At 36.2% G+C, this 17,688-nt stretch overlaps 1 protein-coding gene across 3 annotated transcripts in view; it reads left to right on the top strand.

Annotated features, from left to right (window-relative positions):
• Window positions 1-17,688, top strand: part of TLL1 (tolloid like 1) — a 126,157-nt gene that overhangs the window by 39,374 nt on the left and 69,095 nt on the right. For all 3 annotated transcript variants that reach the window (XR_009418361.1, XM_059471086.1, XM_059471084.1), the window contains one exon: window positions 16,919-17,029. Coding sequence is in view for 2 of the 3 variants with exons in the window: in XM_059471086.1 (XP_059327069.1) it covers window positions 16,919-17,029 (111 nt within the window). In the remaining variant the exon portion in view is untranslated. The remainder of the gene's footprint in view (window positions 1-16,918; window positions 17,030-17,688) is intronic.

The raw sequence follows: 17,688 nt of genomic DNA on the forward strand, positions 1-17,688 counted from the left end.
GATAAAAATTGGTGATGATTAATGATTAACAAAGCCAATGATCATTGCTACACTGTAGATGCCTTCCCAGCTCCAGCATGCCTTATTCCATTACAATGTCTTATGTCCAGTTTGATTGGCCCTGTTACCAATTTCTGTTTTCTTTGCCATTTGTCAGTGGAACTAAGAGAAGTCACACAGTGAACAAGCTTCTTCTCTTTACTATTTGAATGGTGATAAAATAATGTAACATTTTTTCTGTTACATTTTATATATAGTGACTTCCTCAGGTCTCTCATTGTACCTTGAAAAATCATTAGCCTGAGTCCCTTACGAACCTGTTCCAGCCTGTCATCATTCTGTTGAGAGCATACATGAAAGCTGAACTAACTGTTCTGCCAATGGCCTACTAAGTTTGTTTGCCAGGTGAAATATCTACTGTTCTTTTGTACCATTTGCCTGCTAAAACACCTTACGCTTCTGGGGCCGCAATATTGCCCTGAAAATCATGTTTGCTGTTTGCCTGGTTATTCACCATTCTGCTAATTCCATGTTGTATTCATAAGCGGGTCGTTAGCAATCCCTCTTGTTTCTGTCGAGCTGCATCCCCAGTGAACCCTGGCCTTTTTCCCAGCTCTCTCCCTTGTTGTTTTCTATTGCTTGCCAATTTGATAAGATACCAGGCAGGTTCTGTTTGATCCACGTACCTAATATTTCTCTGATGAGGTGGACAGAGGTATGAACAGTGATAATGTGGTCTCTCAGTTGTCAGTCAAGGCATGCTCTGCTTCTTGGCTGCTGTTGAACCAAACTGTTGATTTTTAGGCTGTATGTCATGCAAACTCACAATCCTTTTTGGGAGTTTGTTTTCTAGGATACATCTGCTTCCTATAATGTGATCTATATTCTTCACAGGTACACGCACCTGTGTGCCCCTGTTCTGAATGTAAAAATGAGTTTTCTAAAATGCACCCGAGTTAGCTGGGAACTCTTGTTTGGACAGTTGTGGTTTTCAGTTTAGCAAAAAGTCCAGGTCACTCTGCATTTAGGACTTGTGTCCCCATTGTAGTTAATGTGGCCCCATGCTAAATGCTGACTTTTTTCATAAATGTTTCTCTGTATTTTTCTACTTGAAAAATAGTTGTATAGCTTTAAGCAAAGAGATGACTTGCAAGAAAATAGATGATAATGAATGATAATTTTGCAAGAAAAAGAAGCAGATGAATGACAATTCTTTGTACCTATTTGTGCCTTCTTTTGTCCAAAGGCCATTTTAATCAATATAATATGAATGATTCTAACTAATGGTTGTAAAATGAAGATAACAGCTTCAGTTGTGTATGGAAGAAACATTTCGTTTCTGACATAAAAGTGTGATATAGCTACCAAATTAAAGACATAGTTAGTTCATCCCTCTCTCTTTTATTAATCTAGAGATTTAGAAGTATTAGAGTAATTATTTTTATCTTTGAGTGTAAAGTTTTTCTGATAAGTTGACTCCAGCTGGCATCATGCCTTTCTCTAAAAGTCCACTTATCTTCATTACTTTGCTAGTAATTTTAAGCTATCTATATCTTGCTGTACAGTACAACTTCAATTATTATTATTATTATGTAATCAGTTAAATGCTTATACAGAATTTTATTGCATGGTAGGAATTCCAGTGATACTATCACAAAATTTACTCTCTGGCTTGATGTATTTTAAACTCTTTAAGTAGGAATGGTCTCTACATTTGTATTTGTGGTATTGGTTTATGAAAATTGAGTGGTAGTGCTAACTTATATTTCAAAAGATAGGTCTAAAGCCAAGTAAGAAAGGTCAGCTTTAAATTGAAAGACTCACAGGAAAGGTTTTCAGTAGGAACAGTGAAAGAAATATACTGTTCTCAAAGTGGTTCTTGATAAGTTATGGGAAGCTTCATGCAATAAAGTTGGTGTGCCAGCAGGGATCTGAATTTAGTAGCTCAACCAGATGCATATTTCTGTTTACAGAACTTCAAAGTGAAATCTTGTTATTGTATTGATAAGTACTGTGTTGTTAAAACAGTGAACTTCTGGTTATTCCACATGAAAATTTTGATTGAATATATGGTTGAACTTTTATTTTGGACACTATTATACTAAGAAACTGAAAGTGACAAGGAAAAGAAAATAAAAAGTATAGTGTTCATGAGCTAGGTTATTGTGTTTTATAAGTTCATGGTTTATGTTTTGCAGTTTAAATAAAAGAAAATTCCAATAAGACAGACTAACCAAAAATAGCGACTTTGATTTTAATTCTGTTTTTGAAATACAGAGAATGAGAAAAATCCATGTACCAAATGTAAAACAGTGTATTCATTAGAAAGAAAGGTTATTTTCCCACTCCCATGCTGGAACTAACATTAGACTCCAAATTAAAAATACCATATTTGTTGATTTGGTGACAATAGTCAGGCAGATGATGTTTTTGTGGTGGCACATGAAGCTTTGCTGAGGCTGGGGGCTGTGGGTGCTCTTTAAAGAGCACCAGTGCAGTGCTTCAGGAGAGAGAGATGCTGTGCAACACCTGCCAGGTGGGGACAGGCTGGTTGTCACCATCAGCTCAGCCGTAGGTAGCACTGCTCTTTGTCAGCACAGGCTGGCAACCAGCAATGCCTCTTGCATTTTGCCTTTCAGGTTTTTTGTTAGTACTGAAGGATCCCTGTGCAGTTAGAAGAGTGCACTCTTTCCTTGAGGTTATTGTCTCATTTTATCAAGATAACTTATTTCAGTGCAAATCCAAGAAATACCTCTTGAGATATCACAGATTGATAAAAACAGGTGGGGTCAATCAAGTAACTCAGGCATAGGACTGGGAATAGAAGTATCAGTTTTGGTAGCTCGGAAGCTTTTTGGTATTTTCTTCCAAACTGACTGAAATGTTGCAGGTGGAGTAGCGCTGATATCCATTTTGTAAGTTTTTCTTTTAATCTCCTGAAACCCATACTCCACAGATCTTTCATTTCCTATATTTTCTCATGATTTCTAGGAACCTTGCAATCCTTTCTATGCAGTCTTGAGCTCTAAGGTTCTAGCTCACTTTCTCTTGGTCACAGAAATGTGAAGTACCCTTTGTCAAAGCCAAACAAGCATTCAGAAAAAAAATCCAATGCCCAAATCCCTCCTGCCAGTTTCAGCTCTGCTGCCTTAAGTTGCTCCAGAATGCTTTCCTGTCCTGACAGATGTTCCTCCCATGTTTTATGAAAACAAATGAAGTCATTTTAGCACATGAAGATGTCTTCTGTTCTCAACCTTTGTGTTAGGTCATTTACTGCTCTCTGAAGTGTCCCTTGTGCATTCAGGATTTTCTAACACATTCATCAAAGTTAAAAGCTATGCTTCTTACTTTTGTCTGCCATGGAAAAAACAATTAACTCCTGTAGCAAAGGATTTTTCTTTTTTCTTTTTTTCAACATTATGTCTTGTAGATTACATGACAATTTTCTTCTATCCCCATTCTGCCTTATATATTTTTTTGGTATTTGTTAGTTCTAAGATTAATCTGTCAGTCCTTCAGTTGAAAATGAACATGACATTTCTGAAAGATTCTGGTGATGTGTTTCTACTGATTGTACTAAAAAGCTGACTATCTTTAAATGTGGTTCTTTTTTTCCTGTTCAGGTATAGAAAGAAATGTACTTTAAGAGCAAGTGCAAGAATAATTTATAAATCATGCCACTCATTTTCACAGTAGTGAAGGTGCTTATAGATGACACTTGTATAGATTAGTTTTTATATGCCATTTGGATGACTTATCTACATGAATGTGTTTATACCAGTAATAGTCATGTTATGATTTTTTTTTTTTTAATTTTTGGGATCTGAGTTTTTGGGAATATCTAATAACTGAATAACTTACGTTTTTCACAAGAGGGCTGTGATATTACAGTTCTTTAATAAATGAAGCAGTATTCATGCTACCAATCCACAATCTGAACTCTTGTCTTCCTAAAAGAACTTCAAACAGATCAGTTTTTATAAAATGACAATCCGTGGATATTTTAGTTGTGAACAGAAAATTTAAAGCATTTGTTTCCAAACATAGGGAGTGACCCAGGATCATTCACCTGAAAATCTTATCTGTCCCAAAATACACTGTATTATTTGAGCACTCTCATATTCAAAGACCAGTGCCTTAAAGAGCTCTGCTTTAGAGGACTGGCTCAGCAAATCTTACTGTTTTGTTCTTTATTAGGAATTCTGTTTTCAGTTACTCTTATATTAACTTGGGGAAACACAACAAGTGTGTGTACACAGTTTGTACGTGAGGAACGTGGATTTGGAGGATTACAATTTACAGAGCAGAATTCATATGAGAAGAGATAGTGAGTAGAAGAAAGCATGTTTTGTATGTCTGGCTTTTTTTTCCTCCCATATGTGGAACACAAGTCTCTCAAATATTTACAGGAGAATGCTTTTTGATAATACAGGATTTGTCTCCAGCACCATGTCCAAGAGTTAAATGAAAATGGTTTTTAAGCACAGTAATAATACATATGGTCTGCTTAAGGGGTGAGTGATACAGTAGCACGTTTTCTGACTGCTCCTTACTTGGTCAAGTGCTTTTCCTTGGTTTTCTACATATTCATGTTTATTTCTGAACTGGTTGCTTTGAAAGCATAAAAGAATAAAGCAAGAAGATCACTTAGGAGTTAAAGAACCTACTACAGTTCTCCATTTCTAAAATGTTAATAGTGAAAGAAATTTGAAATATTAGATCCTTAGTGCCATAGGCTAAACAGTAATCCTCTGAAAAGGTTAATATTTAATTTGGCATATTTGCTCTGAATGTTAGCTATATTAAATATTTGTATTTTCTGTGAGCTTGAAAGGAGCTTAGTATTTTCAGCATCTTGTGTAATTCCTATTTCCAGAGATCTATTAAGAGGTTATTTAAGGTCACTACTGTGTTGCTGTCAAAAGACACAGCCCTCAAAGCCAGCAGAACATGCTAGCCCAGGGTGAGCTGGCTAGAAACATCATGTTTGGCTCATGTACTTTGTTTCAGCTGCTGAATTGTAAAAAGACATCTGAAAACCCTCTGAAAACAATTTAGGCAGTAACGTCTTTATTAATTAAGAAACAAATCCATTAAAAAAATTTAAATACTTAGTATCTTTCTTCTCTGTATTCGTGCAAACAGCAGCTGCAATTAAGGCTGCTGTAGCTGAGAGGGGAGAAGCCGTGTCTGCGAGTGGGATGGCAAATGGACCCTGGGACGCTGTTCCTGCTGACATATGGGCTGCTATTAGAAAGGAGCATGAGAAATCTGCTGGTGAGCAGTGCATGAAGAGCTGCAGTGCCTTAACGAAGGCAAGAAGAGAAGAATAATTGACATGGAGGGCAAGACAGGATCTGTTATTTGAATTGGCCCTTTGGTGTTCAGTTTGACAGGCAAGCTAAAATGCCCTATAAAATGAGGATCAACATGAGGCTGACTTTTTGGAAATAGCCTAACCAAGGTATAACTGTGTGCTTTCTTTTAAGATTTGTGAAATTTTTGAACCTTCACATAGCTACCATTTTACACCACAGAATCATCTGTATTTAGATTCATGGGACTCAGGTGTTTCTCACCAGAGGATTGATTTCATTTTGCTTGTGATGCATCAGCCTGATAATCAGCTACAAACAAGCAGGAAACTGTAAGTCCTTATGAAAATCCCACTGCAAATTTGCACAATTTAACCTAATCAATTTGTGGCAGCCTGGAGGTGGCAATAGTGGTTGCAGCCTCACAAGTCTGAGGATAAATACAGTCTTGCAAAGAAATTATAGGCACAGGAGAAAGCTGAAGTTGCGTGTTTTTTGTTGTCCTCTCCCCTGCCTCCCCCGCTTGAGTTCTGTGGATGACACTTGAATTACCACTGTGCCAAAAACTAGGAAATGAGTAAGTGTGGACTCAGTGCCATAATCCTCTTCAGAGTGGGGTGGGGATTCTGCTGGCTTGCAGCAGAGTACTTGCAGAAAGCTAATACTCTTTTCTGGTTAGAAACAAGGATTTTAAAAAGCTTTTAGTAGTTATGCTGGATAGTGCTTTTCAAGAGCAAACAAATAAATGCAAAGATGAAATGAGGTTTCATTGTTGCCATCAAGAGGCAAAATATTACAATGATGGAATAAGTTCTGTCTCAAGTGTTCTCATGGCTAAAATTGCTCAGAATAATAAGCTATGTAAGAATCCGATGTATCAAATATTAAATTTACTTAATAACTTGGTATTAGGCATTGGACAACATCAATACTTTTCCACTGTACATTTACTGTCACTTCACTAACTCTGAGGCTCATTTTTCACTTTCTCTTTTACTTGCTGTGTCCAAAAAATAATCAGCAGCTGTACAGAGTCTCCATGGGAAAATAAAACCCAACCACTTAAATTACAAAGGGGGGAGGGAGAGGGAGGAAACAGTATTCAGAGGCAAGCAAGGAAAATAGTTGTGATGCATGAGACTCATCATTTCTATATTAAACGATTACATGAATTGGATGATACAGTGTTAAGGAATCAGCCTTCAACTTTTTAGCTTTGTTGACTAAAATTTGTACTCTGGTAAGAAAAAAAATGTGGTAGGAAACAACTACTGAATATGAAGACAGAAATGTAGAATTGCCTTGGTCCAAGACCCAGAACTGACTGTATTAAGCACTGGATCACTGCCAAAAAAAGCAGCATTAAGAGCTATTTAGCTATTTCTTTCCTTGTCTTTTTTACAGAGCCAAGTCACAGAATGATGTGCTAAAATATGAGATGGAATGACTTAAGTGAGGTTCAGACAAAAATGATGGAAACAGGAAGCTGCAGCTGATAATGAAAATCACTTCTGAAACCTATAATAGGGGTTTATTTATATACAGTTTAATAATTCTCCATGTTTAAATATAAAATGATGCAAATGGAGCAATATTTATTTCATGTGGTATGTTGACAACCTTGATCCTAAATACCAGATAATCCCTTAGATATGCACTTTCCTTTCTGTGCCATTTGGCTTTCTGTATAAATCTTTGGTTGCATTGAATGATTATTCAGGATTTTCTGTTTTCAAGGTACTACTTTAGCCTACTTGGGGTTTTCTGTCTGTGAGAAAATGAACATTTTTTTCATTTCCCATAGATGAGGGGAAGGTGCAGAAGGGGAGGGTTTCCACATATATCAGTGCTGCTTTATTGTAACATTATTGTGACATGCTTCTTATGCTCTAATGCCAAGTTATAAAGAAAGTGTTGCTGTGGCTTCTTATTGTCATAGCAGAACAAAATTACTATGAGAGTTCTCTCCCTAATTCCTGAGTTCCTTATCCCCTTCTACTCCATAGTAATTACTTATAACACTAGAGGAAAGATGTTATGGTTGTGGAATTTCTTGAAGACTGGTATTGCTAGAGCCAGATAGCTTATCTAAGTAGTTATTCCTTTTTAAAAATTTTTTTTATTATGTTTCCTCTCCCTAGATCCTTGCTGCTGCTTCCCCGTCAGGGTTGCTGTGCAATGCTTGTGCTCTGCTGGTTTTGGCCATGATTGTGCTGTCCTTGTACCAGGATTCCTTCAGGGGGAACCATTCATATCTGACTTGCCTGGGTGTTGTGGATCAAGAAAGCCCCCAGGGAAATATACTTACAAAGGTGTATGGCCAGGAAGCCACTACTCTCCTGTAGTGTATAAAAATTTAATCCTTCGTCTTATCAGAAACAATAATTTTTTTTACTTAATTTTGTGATTACTGTCACTGAAATGCTGGGATGTTAAATTGAAGTTGAGATCAAACTGATTTGCCCATACCAGCAGTAGTCTATTAATGTATAAATGTTTTATTAATTTTGTTCTTCATCTTTGAAAGAGATTTTATTATCTGAAATCATTACAATTCAATAATACCTCAATTCCATGGAATGGTTTGGAAGCTACCTTTTTTCTTTTCTAAAGTCTTCAGGTTGGAAAAGCATATAAAAGATTTTACCTCTATCTTTTTAGCTACTTAACTATTCTTTTGACCTGTGCCATGCATTATCTGTTAGCTTGTAATTCACTTGGTTTGGTGCTGATATTCTGTTTTCTTGGTGTTTGAATGAAAATGTCTAAGACTTGCATCTTTGGGGAGGCCTTGTGCAGCTGCTGTGTCTGTCTCAGCCCTAACAGCTGTTTCATGTAGGTGGCACACTCAGACTGACAACTTTCTTTCCAACAAGGATTTTTCTCCATTCATCTATATATGGCTTATTTCTGAAGTTATCCATTTCCTTATTCTCTAAGTAACTGAAATAATTAAAATCTGTTCTTAATTTCAGAAGAAATTAGAATTTTTTCTTTCCAGTCTTAAATATTTATGAGTTTCCAATATTTTAAAAAAAGATTTCACTTTAATAATTTTGCCTCATCGAGTTTGTTTTTTTTTTTTTTTTTTTTTCTGTTGTAAGAAAGCATAGCCATATAATTAATTTTGTAGGTCTTTACCCTAAGGCTGTCCAAAGTAATGAAGTTTCAAAGTAAAATGAAGGTGAATGTTACAGCATCATAGTGGTCACACAGGACTATCTGGGGTAATCATGACTGTTGTGATAATACAATCTGAATTTGCCCCGGTATATTTTTCTAGCCTCCTTAAGAAAGCTAGCTATAGCAGAAGAACTCAGCATTTACAGGTGTCTGGGAACAGCAAAAACCCCTCATGACCTGTCAGCTTCTTTTCCTATGCCAGAACTCACAGAGAGTTATCACTAAATTGAAGTTCAGCTAATATTGCTGCAATGGTTTCTGCTACGGGTGATGAGCAACTTTCCCAGAAAGATGGAGAATTGTTTTCTCTGCTCTGCTGTTCAGTGGCAGAAGGAGTAACAGGGCCAGGAAATGATGGTTTTCTTGCATATGGTTTCACATAAAGCAATTCAGCCTTTGCTGTGGTAACAAACATTATCTGTGATTGCCCTATATTTTTGGCACTCATGGATCTTCCCAGGAGTCACTGGTTTCTTGCTATGGCTTTCCTTTCAAAGTGGTTAATAAAAACTCTGAAGAAAGCCTCATGTTTCAATTTATATTTTCTTAAGCTTCTAACTGTTTCTGCATACTAAAAACTTGAAATAGTAGAGAATTATAATAAGACATATTAATAGTAGGATGGATAAGTGGGTGTCCTTGAGATGATTTCTCTGTAGCTTTGTTTTGCCAATATCTGGCCAGAGGCAGTCATGAGTGGTGAATAAAGTTCTCTGTGTAGCTGCTTGTTTTGCCAGCAGTGTGCAGGCACCTTTACTGTTTGCTGAGCAGTGTCCTCTGCCTTCAGTTCAGTGGTTACCCCATTCTATGAGGAATCAATTTTATCAGCTACAAAGCACATGTGGTGTTGATGATGATCTCACACAAAAAAAGAAAATAGTTACTGAAAGTCAGGAAGCTTGCCAGGCTGAGCAGCTTAACCAAGAACAAAACCTTTCACAGAGTAGCTGTTGCAATATTGAAGAGCCTGTCCTCAAAACACACTGCAGTAAATTCAGGAGTAAAGCTTGTCCTTTTACCTAAGATTGCAACTTCTGTCAGAATTGTCTTTGCTTTTTTGAAGTTTTTATTTTTATTTTACTAACTTTAAAGAAATATGAAAATTGTCACTAAAAAAAAGGCAGAAGGAAAATGGATTTGAAAAAAATCACTATTTTGAAATTAAGAACTAAATAAAAACTGGAATTAGCTCAGAGTAAATGAATATCTGTAAATTGAGATTTATCTGTGCCGTGAAGACGCATATTTAACAAATTAGTGTCTCCTTTCAAAAAGATCAAGCTCTACAAGTGTCTCTTTTGGTAACTGAAGGTTCTACTTCACTTACCAAGAGAGAAGGGTGTCATAGTTATTCCATTTTCCTCATGAGTATTGCTTTATATCAGAGGTGTTTGCTGCTTTGAAGAATCAGCACGTGGCCCAGTGCTGCGTGCCGCTCACCCCGTGGCCCAGCCGCCTGTGAAGTGACTGCCGTGCTCCTGGAAGGGCTGTCTGGAACGAGTTCACTCTGTGACATGGTGGATGGCTTTCCAGCAATTATTTCTCTTCTCCTGCCTTTGGCTCTACAGCTGTTTTTGTGTCCCCAGTCAGGTTCTATCTGGCTATTTTTCTGTCCTAGTCAGGTCAGTTTGGCAGTGTGGAATGGCTGTACTGAAATGCTGCATACCTCAGATGGGGCTCCTAAGTGTAACTTGGGAGCAGGAATAGAGAGTTAGTTCTCTGTTAGTTGCCCTGTCTTGTTTTAATGATTTCTAAGAGAAGTATATTGTGCCTGAATATCCCAATAGGGAGGTTGTCTTGCCAATATCTTACTTATAAATCTGAACACATGGTCAAAGGAAGGAAGGAAGGAAGCCAGAAGTGTTGTCCATGGGGAGCACTGGGAAGATTTCTAGGGGTGGATGATGTGAGACATTGGTGAGTTGCAGGTAATGCTGTCAACATGGAAATGGTGCCATAAAAGATGCTAGTAAATTGCATTAAAATTCGTTATTCTGAGGCTACATCATTACCACATACAAGCTAGCTGATTTCTGGATAGCTTTTTGTGTCCGTGTGAGCTGTTGTCAAGGGATGCCACATTTAAAAGTATGCAGGAATAAATTTCCAACTGGTGTGCAGTCTGGAGATGTTTAAAGTATTCAATCATCATAATTTGGTTTTCTGATAGAAGTGGAAATGATACATTGCTTAGGGAAAATTGTTTTCTAATTGTGCGTTTGAAAAATAGAATTGGTTATGAGTGTTGATGAACTTTCTATTTTATGTAATTTATGTGGAAACAGGGAAGCAGCCTGTCAGAAGTGTTACATTCCTTTTCAGGTGTGCCTATGTGAAATTTTCAAGTATATAAGTTATTTCAGTATATATCTATTATTTCAGTGACAATTGCTTAGAGTTGTGTAGATTTGGAAATGCTGCATGCTGAAAATCACGAAATAGCTAATTTTTGATGTGTCTTTGAAAATAGGCTACCTTGGTCTTTTATTTTATGCTGTTAAAGTTTCACTTAACTTCCCTTCTCTGACATACTTTTGTCCAATAAAAGGGCAAATTGATTTGGATAATTATTTAACAATTGATTAAATTAACTTTCACTTGAAAGTTTTGTGGGCTCTGTATGGCAATGTGGAAATTTATTGCACAGTTACAGCTGAAGGTAGCACTTGTGATGAGCAATGAATGCACAGCACACAGTATGGTGTGCTGTGTTATGCTCATGGTTATGCACAAGATCTTTTGCTGTTTATTTGCCCTTTGTCTTGTTCTCAGTTAGATAATTTCTAAAAAAAGAAGTGTATTGCACCTGAAAATCTTGCAAATACTGAAATGATTTGAAGACAATGGTAATACAGAATAAAGTTAGTTACAGTAGTGTATGTTGCTGTCCTTGTAATGAGGTAAAATTGTCTTTACTTATTTAGCTTTAATCATTCAATTTTCTGTTCAGATTTAGAGGCAGTTATGTAAGTTGTGAACGGATTGTATGGAATAGTGACTCACCAAGACAGAACATAGTGCTCATAGCTGTGTCGGTACAGGGAAGTGCTCAATGACTCAGCTATAGAAGAGTCTGCTGATTAGAGCTGCTGTGCATGTGGATTTAGATGAATATCTGCCCTGAAGCTGTCCAGCACACTTTCTGACACCTCCTACTGCATGAATTACTGGGCAGACTTTTTGTGTTGGGCATATCACCTTTAAGGATGTTAAAGGAGCTCTTCAGATTTCCTTGTTATGCCTCGCAGTTTTCTGTTTATTTAATATTTTTGTTGTCCATTCTTGGCAGCTTCTGCAATGGGGATGAAACACAAACTCAATGTACTTTGCCTTCCCAGTAGCATACCAAAATTTGAGACTTTGCTTTTGAAATGTCTTCTAGTATTTCCTTAATCCTTTCATTGGTATCTTCTCGGTATAGGAGTAATCCCTCTGTCAAAATTCTGTCTACTCACAGGACAAGATCACAGTTTACATCTCAGTTTACATCTCAGTTTGGGAAGGTCTCAGTTGAGCATGTTTCTAGCCTGAGGAGTCATCAGAGCAAATCAGGCCCTGGGAATGGTTTTTGGGTGGTGTTGGTCTCTGCGGGCTAGCTGAGCGCTCCTGACCTACCCCAAGGTCAAGTTGGTTTTCTTTGACTGTGCTGCTGTGCTGTAGGGACAAACACCAGCAATCCCAACTTACTTGCATTTTATGTTGTTACTAATATTGGTATGAATGCTAGCAGGAATATATTTTATTAAAAAATGGCTGCTTATGACTTGAGTTTTAAAAAGCAAAACTGTAGAAGGAATTATGATGCTTAAAGTAGATAAATCTTTTATTGCAGTTATAAAGATCATACTCCTGTCTATATTTTGCAGACTTGCAGACATGTTAATTGATATTTCAATTCCTAGAATGAGCCATCCTACTACATATTGCAGCCCTATGGTATTTAGCAAATAATTTCTTTCTTCCAGACATCTTGAAAGTTGTGAAAGATGCTTTTATTGTCACTGTATGTGCTCATTGACTCATATCATGTGTGTACATCTATAAACATAATATAGTTCAACTCTCTTTTTGTGAAAATTGTACAACCTACTTCTTTTCCTGTTTGTTTTGTGCTGGTGAGCTAATTGGCTACAGGTTGCAAACTTGTCTGCTTTTGTGGCAGTGTTTTGTCTTTATAAGACCTTTTAGAAAGTGCTGTTTAACTGAGAGCTTTTGAGTTGTGTGAAAGCAGAGCAGAACTGCATCTGCTGGTTAAGTGTCTTCTCTATTTTAACAGCTCCACAAAAATCCTTCTCCCCTGTTGCAGGAAAACATGTATTTACTGCATAACCAGGTTTTGTCCACCTTTCAGAAACTGCTGTGTGTATTTTCGCTGTTCAATTTGTTTAGGTGCATCGTGTTGGGGCCATATAAAACATATGAAAATAGAAAACAAAACCAAAAACTACCTGGCATGATAGAGTATTGTCTTTATCAAGTGCTGGACAAAAAGGTCCATTTTCCTTTTTCTTAAGAACCTTTATATAATAAAAGCTATTTGGAATATTTTTTCTCTGCAATTAATACTGTCTCAGATATTCAACAGATATTTCTTAAGTTCATTGGTAGTTTTGCATTTTCAAAATAAACACAAAAGCCACCTGTAATATCAAGTTTTTGTGATCACTGGATAAATAGGTAGGATAAGAGATAATATTACATAGCCTTAAATAAGTAGAGGTACATTAAGTTCTGTTTGGATCACTTTAAAAGTTTTTCTATCCATTTGTTTCAGTTTTATTTCCTTGCTTAGTCAATTGATTATCAGATTCTTGTTAATTTTCCAGATGAAACATATTAATTAAATATGTGTGAAAAAGGACTGAACAGCTGAACTGATCAAGTCTGTCAGAAGTTCCTTAGAGGGAGCTACTAAAGCTCTTAATCCTAACATGCTCTTAGCAAAGCCTTTAACATCATGCCTTGCATACCCAAACAATCCTCTGCTTGCTTTCTGTAACGTTAACATCGGTTTGTGACATGATGAAGTATACAGAGTGACTTCTTCAGATGGTTTCAGGCCATAAAAGCTTTAAGGCAGGAGATAAAACTATGGTCTTCTCTTGTTACACAGTATTTTGACACTTAAACTGGCATTCCCAAAAATTAAAGGATATTTTTAATAGTTATGGGGGATAATTTTTAAACCTTTTTGATAATTCTGTTGGGGTTGTGCTTTAGGCTTTGAAGGGCAGAATTAATATTCAGTGCAGGCCTTTAGTTGGAAAAAAGGTGAAATTTTAAAAAACAATTAACAGCTCCCTTTTTGTTTCAGTTGATATTTGCTTGGACTACATTGAAATTAAATAACCTCCAGTAAACTGTTGTTTCTTTTGCTAGGTAAAGTTAAATTCATTTAGAAGATCAGAGGTGTAGTTCAGGAAAAATAAAGTGACACTTATTAAATTGTTGCTAAAGTCAAATGAGATCTTTTTATCAAGGTTTCTGTGTTTTGGCATGTTTATTGCCCTCTGCAAAACAGAATTGCCTTGAGTAAAATGAGCCAGTGGCCTGAAGAAAGTTCCAAACTTTCCATTGTATTTTAATCAAATAATCTTACCTATTTCTGATCTTAGTGGTTACTCATATTTCTTTAGTATGTGTCTGCTATTGGTCACATATTTGTTTGTGCTTACGTGACACTTGTATCAGGACTTATTATTCTATTACTGTGGTTATATTATTGGTAAACTCAACCTGGTCCTTGGTTACTAATAAAAAATACAATAATGCACCAGAAGCTTAACAAAAATAGCTTTCTTTTCCTTTCTAAGGCAACAAAGTTACTCCACACTGCCTGAACACTATATTTTACATATGTACACACAAATTCGATGATTTTATGTCAGGCAAATTCACATAAATTAGTATTTGTATTTGAGTTTTCATCTTTAAGTGAATGTTACCACAGTGAAGTGGTAAAAGTGATAAAGATGCATCACCAGGACAAGATCATCATCATCACCAGATGCATCTTTTTCTACTTTATTGTTAGTAGGAAGTTTGATTTGCCTTGGGTTTTCCTATTTATACATCAGTATTACACACAGAAACCAAAGTGATTTCTGCTAATGCATTTCTGTCAGCGGGCTATCTTTTGCATCATCCTTTGTTAATTTGGAATCTTCCTTTTGTTAACTCTCAATATCACCAGGAAAGAAAAGTGGCCTTGCTGCTAAGCTTTAGCACTTCATTGAGTTTGGTGTGGGCAATCTGTATGACTTCTGCTGGGGCACCTTGTGTCTCTGTAGACAGAAATGTTAATAGTTTCTTCTTTTTACAACTTTGTTCTGATTGTTCAAGTTTGCAATCTGTCCATGTGCTTATACAGAGGTCCTCATTATGAATGGCATTCAACAGAAAACTCCAGAAGATGTTTATAAAAGTAAATAATATTTAGCTCAAACAGATGGAGACTACTGACTTACTTCTTTCACCATTCAAAACCCTGATAACTTGAGATTTTTTTTCCAAGGAGCTTAAGGGAAAAGAGACACAAACATCTTGAGCTGTCACTGGCTTTGTGTCTTGATGGATGTGATGATAAAACCATCACTGGTGAGAACAAGTTAGCTAGAGGAAGGATGTCCCCAGTGTGTCCAACGTGAGCATGAGAACAGTGACCCTTGGAAGGACGGTGTTTCACAATGTGCTAGACTGAACAGTTTCAGTAATTGTCTCAAGTGCTTGTGGTTTCAAAGAACCATTATCTTGTGTAAAAAAATTATGTGTGTAGAAATATTAATATTTGGAGGAAACATAAAATGTTGGTTTTGCTGTGAATTGAAAGGTTCATTTTTAATTTCACTAATAATTTCATTATTAGCACTGTGCAGATGGTCTGGGGATGTTTTGTAGGCATTTTACAAGGCAAGGTAAAGTCAGTGAACATAATTTCTCATAGTTGCCTTTTGTTCAGGAAAAATCATGTAAACTGGAGGAGGCAACACAATACCTTGGACTTGTTTAAAATACCAATCTTTTTGCTTAAGTAAAAACTATTTTTTTAAAGTGGGTTTAATTCAACACCAATAAATGCGAGCATCTTATTCTGAGAAATGGGTAACTTTTGCAGCAATATGAAACTACTGTGATGAGAATATTGTCTGATGAGTGGTCTTTAAAGTGTGATATAAACAGCAAACAGGGAAGAAGAAGACATTTAACAGCAACGTTTAGGATCAGTGTGAATGGAGGAAGACTTGAGAGGTTGATTTGGTAATAGCTGGACTTTGGACTAGGGTTTATTTCGGTAGAAGCAAAGAAAGTTTTCTGTAGAACTGTGTAACAAACAACCAAGCAGTTACTGATGTCTCCCTCGATGGGGGAAAGAAGGAAAGGAGTTGAAGGTGAAACCGAGATTGAATCCAGGGGTTTGTGACTCTGAGGGAACAGGAAAAGGAGGAATTTGGATAAAGATGATAAACAACCACTTTTGTTAATTGCTACATGCTCTGTTGTCTTCATTCCCAGTAGTTGAGAATATGGCTGTTGAGTTCAGCTTTAATGCTAAGTTTAAATTGGCAGGGAGAACTCAGGATAAAATCTCTGCAGAAATAGGCAGAGATGAAAGTTTGAGGTTATAGATCCCGAATTCCTGGAAGTGGGATTGTATCATGGTCCACTGAGTTGTAGGGGCAACTTAGGGAAGATGAGTTACCTATGAAGAAGTGAAAAAGAAAAAACCTGAAAGAAAAAGAAAAGAGAGAAGAAGAAATCCACCAAAAAGGCCAAAGGAAAGTTAAAAAGAGACTGGAGCTTTGAAAAGTAAAGAATTTGAAAGCATCCTAATTGTGAGATTAACTACAAGAGGAAAACATACAAATAAATTGAGGGGAGAATAAAAAATAAAGGGTTTTAGGGTTTTTCTTTTCTCAGTTTAACAGAAAACATATTTAATGATCTGAGCAAAACATAATGTAATATAGAAAGCAATTTAAACATAATAAAAACTCCTTCCATAATCACTACTTTTAGAAAGATGTTAGGAAATGCAAAGGTTCTGTTTTGTCAGAAATTTATATATTTTACTTCATAGTTCAAATATTGACATCTCAGGGTCTTTTATGCTTTTTTGTACTTAGAGAAAACTACATGCTAAAAATTTATTTATAGAATGACTCTAGATTTGTTACTGCATTTAGGCAATGTACAATGAAACCAAATAGACAAAGATTCTGGAATAAGTTATTAGTCTTTTACTAGGTAGTTTTCTTATTTTCTCTGCATAAAACTGTAGATCAGTAAGGAAATATATGTGCTGTAAATATATATCTGTCATATACTTTCCCCCAAAAGTTATAAATATGGCATTATATTCTTCAGATTGACTTTATTGTCCAATAATTCTTTAATTAAATTGAGCTCTTTTTTATTTAAAGCTGTCTTTTGGGGAGATATTGCCTTAGATGATGAAGACTTAAAAATCTTTCAAATTGACAGGACGATTGACCTTACGCAGCACTCCAACGAAAGACTTGGCCATAACACAGGTATGCTATTTCAAACTTGTTTTAGTTTATTTTTCCTGTTAGTTAATTCTGAAGACAATTTGTGTTTTAAATGTGCAAAGTCAGTATAATGTCTTGGATAACTTTAGTTTACACTTAAAAAAGTTGTTAAACAAAAGCTATAGATTCACATTAGGGAAAAGAGAAGCAAAACATTTAATTTTATTCCAGCATTTCTGTTTAAAAATGTCTTGTTGAATTGAGGAACAGAAACTTGCAGGAAGATTAGAGTCTACTCTGCAGGTGGTCATGTGGGAAAGGAAATTGTACAAAGCTTTGATTTCATCACTGAAAGTTCCTGATAGCAGAGCCCAAACACACTATGGAGAACATATGTGGTATCCTGGAGGCAAAATTGGAAACCTAGCATTGCAACCTATCCTTTTGCTTTTTTTTACTGTTTCATCCATTTCTGTACCCAGACCTAGAGGAAACACTAGAATGTGTTCATCATCCTTGCTAGGCATGCAAAAAACTAAAAAACCAACTATCTATTTGACATTTTAATAATGTTTCTATGCTATTGTTAACATACAATGCATTAGCACCAGAAGCTGCAATCTGATTAACAGAGGCAGCTGGGTATTCAGACAGATAGATAAAGAGATTTTTTTAATGTGTAAATGTCTGTTTGCAAGAGA

The sequence above is a fragment of the Ammospiza nelsoni genome, chromosome 4 (assembly GCF_027579445.1).
Source record: "Ammospiza nelsoni isolate bAmmNel1 chromosome 4, bAmmNel1.pri, whole genome shotgun sequence".
NCBI classification, from domain to species: Eukaryota; Metazoa; Chordata; class Aves; order Passeriformes; family Passerellidae; genus Ammospiza; species Ammospiza nelsoni.